Here is a 10982-nt window from a genome sequence, read left to right on the forward strand (position 1 = left end):
AGACTGCCTACGTACCCTAGACAGGGATCAAGCCATTCGTAGTTCGTCATGCACAATAATTGACATATAACACAGTCCGATTAAGTCGAAAGGTATAACATTTCTCAATCAGTCAACAGAACTTGACAAGCATGAAAATACTAGACTCAGGGTTACATAACAACCCATCTGAAAATCATGATTTCCCCTCCAACAATATATAGGCCATTATGTCACAACATGATACCGCAATTCACAACATATATCATTTCAAAGAACCAACGATGTATAATACCATTCTCTAGCCACATTTATCAACAAGTCTAGTCATAACAATAACCATGGTATCCAACATAACAATCCCACATGACGATTAACATATCCCACTTCAACCCTCACATAAATTCCTCACGTTTCCCACATAAATTCGCGTTTCATAGCGAGTAACATATTTAAGAATTAACAAAGAACATATTAATCTCTAGAAACATTAATCAACTAAAATACTCATGATAACTCCACTCATATCCAACGTCATTCCACAATCACATCAATCAATAATGTCAACCATCACATCATCAATAACACATACAACAAGTCGAAATGCAAGGCTAGAGCAACACAATTCAGTTGAAGACTACATCTTTGGAAAAGGGGATTTTGGACCGCACAACGGACCAAGGCTCCAAAGGGGATTCCGAACCATCACTCAACGGAATACAAACAGAACTCAGTTCCAATCCACCCAACCGAATTGAACGGAAGTCCAAGAAACATAACAACGGCTCGAAGGAACAAGACATGATTCAAGTTACCCAATTCACGAAACTCAACGAAACGAAGCAATATTTGAGTAAAATCCACATCACAATGGGTCATCGGTCATTTACTAGACCTCACATCTCCCAAGCAATTCAATATGCATTACAATCATGTGTCATAACCATTTCCAATACCCAAGTTACATCACATTTCACTTCATCCTACTAATCACTATACTTCCAACATTATATCTCAATACATAGCTTGTAACATATCAGGTAATCACGAAGTACAATATTAACATTTAATTACGTTAATCAATCAATGAGATAACATATCATTTCACGAATTTAATTAAAGAACTCTACATAATTCCCAATTTGGGTTAAGAATAATAACATGGTAATTCTAATTTATTTTCACAATATCTATTGTGGGTAATTCCCATCTACTCGAATTTAGGATTCTAAATCACCTTACGGAATGAACAAGAGCAAGGATTCCGGACCACTCAACGGAATCCAACAACATTGGGTTCCGGACCACTCAACGGAACCAAAATATCAAGCGGTTTCTCATAATCCACCCAAACCTGTCATATGTAAAGTCAATGCCCATATTCTGGAATTGGTGCACTGGTAATTCAGGCACTCAGATAAGCTGAGAGACTCGGGTGAGGGACAATAAAATAAGCATGTGATACAATAATAAAACCAGCCATCAATCATAATTTATAAACCTTGAATATAAATCTTTCATAGGAAATCAATACCAAACTTTTGAAAACTCCGAGGGAGGCACCCAGACATCCAAAAGTTCATTTTAAACGACCCTAACATCTCACACCCATATTCACATACACACAATGAAAGTAGAATTAGGCGACACTGTTCACCCAAAACCTACACTTTGCAACCATCTCAAACTAAACTCCAAGAACTAAGGTGGATGCAATCCCGGACCATCACTCAACGGGATCGCGGAGTAAGAGGGATTCCGGACCATCACTCAACGGAACCCAAACCAAGATACGATTCCGGATCGTCACTCAACGGAATCGCGGAGTGGAGTAGGAAAGATTCCGGACCATCACTCAACGGAATCCAAACCAGGATACGATTTCGGACCATCACTCAACGAAATCGCGGAGTAGAATGTGTAACACCAATCGATAAAACAAGACATGGATCAAGTTACTCAAGGTACAAAGACTCAATGAAACGAGAATGAATAATGACACGAGGGTTGAAACATGTTTCGAAGCAACAAACCCCATAACAATGGATTAAAGGTCCACTACTAGCTCTCGCATTTCATCACATCAATCCAATCATACAGTACAAACCATATTTCCAATCCACAAGTCAAATCATACTTACTGAAAATAGATCACTGGCCACAAATAAAATAACACTTCAATAGAATTCACATTTAATTAACATGGGTCTATGGCGTATGTATATATAAAATTCACATTTCAATATGCAATTCGAATCACTTTTCCACAATATTACCCATCCATAATCAAACCACATTTAATAAAATAGATCGATGGCCAATTATAAAAGAAATCACATTTTAATAGCTTAGTTTGGTTAGTAATGTGTGCTACTTGTATTTATACTCTTGATTGTACTTTTGTGTTCCGATTAGGCTCTTCAAAGGAACAAAATTAATATTATCTAAAGAAAGTAAACTGATTATGGAATCTACCATTCAAATAATATCACTCAATTAGTAGTAAAGAAGATTAGAAGGGAAACTGGAAAAGAAAATAGGTGTGGCAAAAAAAAGTACTCTACTTCTCCACAAAATCTGCAGAAATAGCACTATTAGACCAAGTTTAGGCTCTCTTTGGGACATTCCAAACTAAACCAAATCATGTGATATTATATGGGTTTTGAAGCTTGTGTTCTGTACTTTAAAAGCATACAAAGTTTGTAGAAAACGAAGCTCTAAATTGGAAGTTACGCCAAAAGGAAAAACGGAGTCTTGAAACTGGAAACCCAATTTTCTGCTGCTGTTTGGCAGCCCGCGACCCAAACTTAAAGAAGGTTTTGATCACCCAAAACTCAACGAACTTGAGTGAAAACAATTGGGTTACGATCATGAGCATATGTACTTTCAACACACTAAAAATTTTCTCCAAAGGAGCACATAAAGGCCTAGAAATTAAGAGCCAAAGAAGGCTACTCGAAACTTGAGTTTTCTTTGCAAAGAAATCAATTTTCTGCAACTTACGTAACAACCCACTTCCAATTCATATAACACATTCCACAATACTTCCCGGTAGTCCAGAAGTCATGTATACAACATCCAAAACTAACATGACTCCAAATTAACAAGAAATTGACCTTTGAACCAAACCCTTGATCAAGAAATTTGATCTACACACCCAACAATTGAATATTTGGAAACCAAGCTGGACATAGGTTCACATGGTCACTAGAAGGTATTTAAAATCTAGACAACACTCGGGAACGATCCCACGCAATGCCACACGCGGTGGAAGCCAAGATGGAGGGTTTACAAACCCCGAATTTCAACCTTAACTAGAGGAGCTCAAATTTACGTGGTAGCTAGAGCTCAACAAGGGAAACACTTTTCACAACTAGGCCGGCGATAAATTCTAACCGGAAACAGTCCAATTCACTGGAGAAAACCGGATTTCTAGGTGTTCTAAACACCCAACTCTAAAATGAATACGAAAGCACAAACTAAGCATACCCACTTGAAGATTATGAAGAGTAGATGAAGTTTCATACCTCACTCGAAGGAAATCGTTGCCGGAATCGCCGGAAAGATGATAAATCCGCCGGCAAGGTCATGGACTTTGCGACCTCGAACTGCACGGATGGAAGAAGAAATGGGAAAATATAAAATCACAGAGATGTAGAGCTCGTCAAGAGCTTTCCAGGGACACCAAGATCATCCAAAATGGAGCTCGGATGAAAAAGATACAAGCGGGTCAAGTTTGGTGGGTTTATGGGTCAAATTTCCCCCTAAAACGGTTTTGTGCCGTTTCCCCTCCCATTTTCTGAAATCCCCCCAATTTATAGCATTTTGGTAATATAACCAAAATGCCACCAACTTCAAACGACTCTAACTTCTCCGTTCAGACTCAGAAATAAGATCTGTTTGCGCCTACGCGCTCATGGAATCGAACTCTACCTAACCAATTCAAGAGTTGACCGAAAAGGTCGAGAAAATTTGAAATGACTAAAGTACCCCCTCACTTCGTTTTCTTAAATTTGGAGAAATAAAGAACTAGTTCCAATCAAATCTTCGAAATACGTCAAGAATAAAATAAAATAATAATTTTGGGGACGGGATACCACAATACTATTGGTAATGGTTTTGAATACCATTATTGTACCGAAAATTTATGGTACGGTACAAATACCGTACCATTACCAATGGTTCAAATTTTTTGGCACAACTTTGGTATGGTACTGTTGGTATGGAAATTTGGCAAAAAATTCCACCCCTAGTGGTAAGTGGTCGTGGTCACTTTGTTCTTCAACAATAAAATGTGTTTAGAAGGATAAATAATGTCATTTAAAAAAAATAATTAATAAGTGTATTAAAAAATTAAACATACTCATTAAGGGGTCAACTTCGTTTTTTATTAAAGCAGCTTTTAAATGCAACCTACATCGTACTTTAAAAGTTGTTATCTTGAAGTTATTGCTTTTAAAATAAGCGGGATATTTTATTTTTACCAATCACTATTTTACTGCTTACTCTAAACTGAAACAAATTTTGGTAAAAAAACAATACCAAATTGGGCCTAAGTGATAAAATTTAAGTTCTATTGAGTTAAGTTGGATCGAGTTTGAGTTTCATAAGATGTTTACCGCAAATAAGCTTTAATTTTAGGGAACTTTAACGAAAAGCTCCCGGTACTGTTCACTTTAACGAAAAACCATATTTTTACACTAAAAAATCAATCATGGTACTATTCACTTGACCCTTTATTTTGTCCTTATCGTTAAAACTTAAAGTTTTTAAGCCATTTTCATTATTTTTTCCTTAATTTTATTGGTCTCATAGTGAATATAATGATTTTTAAGTCTTAAGTTGAATGTAGTATGGTAACAATGTCGATTTGTGATGCAATTGGCTTTAGAGCATGTTAGATAAATTTTTAATCACACGTGGGATTGTTAGAAATATGGGCTAAAAGTCAAATCATATAATGAAGAATTTGACGGACAATCCACACGATTGATCTAATCAAAAAACAAGATTCGTGCTAAAGGTAGTTTAATTATAGTTATGTAACTAAATATTGAATTCCAAGGATAAGGAATATGAGAAGAAGCAATCTAAAGAACTTGAATTCAAGAAAATCAATATACGAGTACTCACAAAAGAAGAGATTGAAAAGGGTAATAAATAAATGAGTGAAACAAAGGAAAGATAGTGTTGTTTTGACAAAATTAGATATGATCAAATTGAGCACAAAATTTAAAGAATTTTAAGGAAAAGATCACATTTATATGCAGAGCAAAACATGCAAGACGACATTGATCAATTTTGAACGATAATGACCAAAATGATGACAAAAAGTGTAATCTTGGACCATAAATTAGTGAAAAAAAGTTATGGGCCAGTGCAAAAGCAATCTAGGCCCAATTAATCTTTAAATTAATTTCATAGGATAAGACCCTTTCGGCTCCCTCTTGCACACAATGTTTCAATAACACACAGAAGAATGACAGAAGCCCTAATTTTCCCATGTCTGTCTCTTTGGATACTCTCTTGACTAAATTTGGATTGGATTAGCCAAATTGTGCATCCTCACCCAGCCATGGAAGCCAAGTCAATGTTCCTTCACTCCAAAACAATCCCCTTCTGTTCCACCTTCACAGACAGACCCAATTTCTCTTTCAGGCATTTCAGCAAACACCTTTCGTGCAATCCAATAAACCACAGCCCTACCTTCCGCCATTGCCTTAAACCCCTCAAAACCCCAGCAAGTTTATGTCTTTCACAAAACCCATCATTCTTATCATCCCCAACAAGAACAGGAAGAAGCACCCATTTGTTAGCTCCACTCAAATGCTCATTTTCCAGCACCTCAAGCCACCCAGAATCTCAAACTCCATTGCTGAAGCTTTTCAGTAACCTCTCATTTGATTCATTGAAAACTACCCTTTTGAAATTAACCCCATTTGATGTGATTAAGTGGTCTGGGATTTTGTCAATTGCAATTGCAGCCACAAAAGGGACTCTGAATTTGCTATTGAGCCCCTTTTTCTGGATGTACTTCAGCTGGACTTGGATGTTTTGGCCTTGGTTTCTGGCTGTATTGGTTGCGGTTTACGGGTTATACTGCTTTAGGAAGCATTTGCGCGGTGAAGCAAATGTATTTGAGCAGCTTGCCATTGTTACTTCAGTGTTTTCTTGGCTCACACTTGTCCCACCTGCTCATTTCAATGGCTTCCTTGAAGGTTGGCCTTATGTATTCTTCTTTGTGTACCATTATTTCTTTTTCTTCAATGTTAGTGTGAGGAAACGGTTATATGGGGATTACTATGCCCGCCCACATGATCCCAAGTGGGATGTGAGCCCACCGAAATGGTTGCGCATTTTGTTCTGTCTTGGGGTCCTGGCTGGTCACTGGCTGGCTGCATTTGAAGGACCCGAGCTTCATCGCATTCCTGGCAAGTGGAGCAATGTTCCTATTTGGATTTTGATATTGGTGACTCTGCTAATGCAGTATAACTCAACATTGTATCTTGCAAAGTATTCAGAAAAGGTTGTGGTGCCAACTGCTGTTGTGCAGTTTGGGCCTTACCGGTGGGTGCGTCATCCAATTTATGCATCTACAATGCTTCTGTTTGCCACGTATTTCATTGCGCTTCGGGCACCTTTGAGCTTGCTATTCATTGTAGCGGTTTGTTCGTTGTACTATGATCAGAAGGCCAAAATGGAGGAGGCTTTGATGGTTGAGACTTTTGGGGACAGGTATACGGATTATGCAAGTAAAGTTAGGTACAAGTTCATTCCTTTTATCTATTAGTTGTTCACAAGGTATGCAGTTATTAATTTTGTATTATGGAGGATATGATGTATTGTACTAAGTACTTGAGTTTTGAAATCAATATGAGAATGTTAGACTACATAGACAAGTTGAGCATTTATATTTGCTGATTAGGTTATCTTTCATGTTGGTTTTTTTGAGGTCCCTTTTTATTGGTTACCTTGTTACATTTGTTTTATGTCTTCTCTTGGAAAAAAAAAAAAAAAAGTGTTAATTAGTTTCCCCATGGGATAGTGAACATGGAATTATGGATTAATACAGACCCATACCTGAATGGTAAAACGTTTGAGTCAATCTGAGTTCCTTGAGTCATGTACCGAGGCCGTTAAGGGAGCTTGGAAGCGAGTACCAGACCAGAGAAGTATCTAATATTCCAGATAAAGGTGTGAGAAGAAATATGATAGGTTCACATTTGACAGGTAGTTTCATTGAGAAAAAGTGTGAATTGGTTATCCCTACATGGAACTGAAAATAGAATTGTTGATTATTATATTCATATGCATCAATAGAATGGAAACCTAAAAAGTTTTAGCTTTTAGGTCAAGTTGAGTTCCACATGTATGATAAGAATATTTGGTTCTTGACCCCAATTTCTCCAAATCCTAGCACCTTGTGTTCACTTGTCTGAGTGGTTTTTTTTATATAGGCTTTAATCGTGAGGTTTTGTTTCACCATGATTTGTTGGAACACCATGCATGCTAGGATATATAAAGCAGCACCTCTTTGTTCTCTAGTCTTTGTTAATCTCAAGTTATTCGTTGTTATTCGTAAAGATCACTTGATTGAAGTTTTCACATTTACTTTTAGATGACTTCGTGTAAGTATGAAAGATTTGTGTGTGCTGAAGTAATGATATAGAGACACGATCAACAAGGTGTTACAAACTTCGATCACTTTGCTCAGCCTGAATCCTGGTTTTGGCATTCTCCATCAAGCACGTTGGCATGATTTGACCGCAATGAGTCATGCTGTATTCAGATGGCCTGGGGATAATCTATACTGAGTTGGTCTTGGGCTTGTTGCTGACCCAACTGAAACTGGTAGTTGATGTTACGAGTCAAAGTTAACAACTGATAAAAGCTCTAAAGTTATGTTACCACTTTAGTTAATTGAAAATTGCAGATAACGCTTCCTGAAAAGTTAGGTCAGATGAAGTTGAAACTAATCTGAGCATTTTGCAAGAGTGTTAAAAATGTACCAAGCTGAAGAAGTATGTTAAACTAAAGGTCATTAGAAGTGAAGTGAAAACTACAAAAAAATCATTAGCAGGTGGGCACATAAAGAAAGGTTGTCGTGAAAATTACTTTGAAGATTAATTCAGTTTTAACGTGCATGAGGGAAGGCCAACTATGCTCTTGAGATAGTTCCTTTTTCCAGGTTTAAGCCATAACTCTAAGAAAGAAAGCATTTAGATTCTGGGTAGATTAAGTCTGACTCAATCATGTGTTTTGTTTATTTATTCTTTTTTTTTTTTTAACCTGGTGTTACCTTTTCTATTTGTATTTCTCAGTAATGGAATCAAGAAATATCCGTCAATGCTTTTTGTTTCTGTGCTGAGGCATATGAACTTACCGAGTTTTGTATCCGTATTTTGTTATCCCTAAACCACAATCTTGTTAATTAAGTGGGTTTACTGCTTTGTTTGAGATGCATGTAACTAGCTGGTCTCTTGATCTTGACACATCCTCATCTTCTTGCTTGAATTGGCATGTTTCATTCCTTCCAAATGTTGTATACTTACTAGTATAATTAGATAAGCATAGCAAGAATGTTATCTTAGATCGAAGTGAAGCATTATCTGTGGCTCTTATTACTAGGAATGTCTGTGTTTCCAAGGAATAGTAAACTATTTGAAGAATTTTACCTTAGTATTTCATTAGATCAAGAGTTGCTGAACTTTAGGAGCATTATCCTGCTATAATTTAGAAAACCCCAACCTCTCCAGGAGGCATTGACAACGTGTGGCCTTGCTTTCTGGAAGAGCACGTACGCAAGCCAATTTTGTAGCATTCCCTCTGGTGCATCGAACTTAGAATGTTTGACAAGGTCTATTTACTGGCACGTGAAACTCCGCGTCATGAACACAAGGGTCTCCTCATCAGATGTGAGATCTATCAACTTATATTTGATTTGCGCCACAGAGTTTCGCAGGAGCACTGGGAAACTGCCGAGTGTCTAGCATTTTATCTCTTTGAAAAATTAGTGGGGTCTTTTTCTTCATCAGCAGTCAAACAGATCGCTATCGTTTATGTCTTTTCTGTTTTTTACAATTTCATGCACTTGAGAACAGAGATTGTTTGGACATTTTCAAACTCACATGTTTTTCATCTACGATGTTCGGTTTCCTCTTTTCTTTCTTCCACTGTTTTTTCTTCGTGTAAGTGTATGTTTGTGGGGGGCCGGTTAGCACGAGTAAAGTTTGCTCGTGTTTCATGCTGTGAATTTTACTTGTGCCATTTCCTTATCCATTTAGATTAAGAACCTGTTTCCTCTCTCCCAAGCTGTATGTGATCGGGGAGTTTGTTTCTCGTGTTACACCGATTTTACTTGTTATTTATCGCATCAGTTCTGGTTTTCGACTATGGTTTCAGAAACTTCAGACAATTTCATGGTTAGGATATGGAAACAAAACTCACTCACTTTTGTTCATACCTGAAAGGTCGTGTACCAGATTAGGATCTGCCCGTTGTGTTCGTATTTTAGATATATTTTCTGTCGGAAATCGACATGCTGCGGCCTGTGTACAAGCTTTGCCTTTGCAAAACTTTAAGTGAAAGCCTGATGCAGTCATAAAATATCCCGTTACACGCGTGCATTAAGCATCTTTGATCGTAGTAAGTGTGTTGTTCGCGTGTCCTCTTCATGTTTTGGGGTGATTTGATTTGTTTTAAACTTTATGGAGGGATTTTACGAGATAAAAGCATCTCCAGCAACGCTAGTTAAATTTTGCGTCAAATGATACAAAAGTTATTTACAAGTAATACAAAAGTTAAATACAACTAACTAATTTAACGGTACCACTCCAACAATGCTCTCTAATTAAAATTACCAACACCATTGTCACTGTCACCATTCCATCACGACCACCACCACCACCACCACCTTCCTATTAAGGTCGTTGTCATTGCTCCACCACCACCACCACCTTCCTATTAGCATCGCTGTCATTGCCACATAACTACGTGTCAAAACTACTCACCACTCCCACCGGTGCCATCACATTCATTGTCACCATTACTACCGCTTACTATCGCCATCTTTATCGTTGGTCATCCGAACATACAAGTTAGAAATTGCACAACTGAATCTCATTGCTTGACGTGGAAAATGTTACAGTCAGTTACAAGTTTAAATGGATTAAGAGCCACCCACTTTTGTGGGGTGGCTTTCGCTTGTGCGTAATTATCAGATCCAACACACCGTATTGTTTCATCGTTAACTAAATTGAATTTCATGTAAAAATTGAGAGACATATCTTATTTAATGTCCCTAAACCTCAATAGTTATACCAATTGAACAAACATGACTAATTTGTAGTTGCATTGTCTTTATAGGTTAGTAAAAACAGTCATCTGTCTCTAATTAAGTAAATAGATGTTTTTCTTGTAGTGCAGAAAGATGTTTTCTAAATATGATTGTTTTAATCTTAACTATATAAAATGGATAATGCTATGATCAGTTGTCCACGCACTTTTCGCAGGGTGACTCACGATAGCCATGCTCATGTGTAAGCATCGGATCCGAAACATCGCATTGTTCCGTCGTCTACATGTTTGGCATCACAAACATTGTAACCTATTTGATGTGATCAATTTGGAGGGATTATTGGTCAAATTTGTATCTTTTTGGCACAAATTTATTGTGTGCACTCGAAAGGCTCAGCAAGCCAAGACAACTGGAATCATCAATTAAACATCCCTCCCAATCATTTTCTTGGACAAATACCATCCCTCTCAAGCTCTAGTTTTCCTCAAGTTATAACATTTTGGCCTTATATTTGACCAAGTTTCCTCCTCCCAGCACACCGGTAGTTCAACTGGAATTACTTAGTCTTCCACGTAGGCTTCAATGTTATGTGCTGAGACACTGCCCGACGTGGAATTCTAGCGTGCACACCCTCCATATCCATGCACATTTTGTTAAATGTCCCACATCGGTGGGGATGAAGTCCCATAATGGGTTTAAATAGGAT

The 10982-nt window shown here is 37.5% G+C and overlaps 1 protein-coding gene across 1 annotated transcript; it reads left to right on the forward strand.

Annotated features, from left to right (window-relative positions):
* The first annotated feature begins 5413 nt into the window (after positions 1–5413).
* Positions 5414–6878, forward strand: LOC103954280. The gene has a single exon (XM_009366090.2). The coding sequence runs from the start codon at positions 5555–5557 to the stop codon at positions 6767–6769; it is 1215 nt and encodes a 404-aa protein (XP_009364365.2). The 5' UTR covers positions 5414–5554; the 3' UTR covers positions 6770–6878.
* The last annotated feature ends 4104 nt before the right edge of the window (positions 6879–10982 follow it).

This window comes from the organism of the source record quoted next, unplaced genomic scaffold (assembly GCF_019419815.1).
Source record: "Pyrus x bretschneideri cultivar Hongxiangsu unplaced genomic scaffold, Pyrus_bretschneideri_v1 Contig5, whole genome shotgun sequence".
Taxonomy (NCBI): domain Eukaryota; kingdom Viridiplantae; phylum Streptophyta; class Magnoliopsida; order Rosales; family Rosaceae; genus Pyrus; species Pyrus x bretschneideri.

Bases quoted from the DNA above. Each gene is read 5' to 3' on its own strand.
- LOC103954280 (XM_009366090.2), top strand. From the start codon at position 5,555: ATGGAAGCCAAGTCAATGTTCCTTCACTCCAAAACAATCCCCTTCTGT.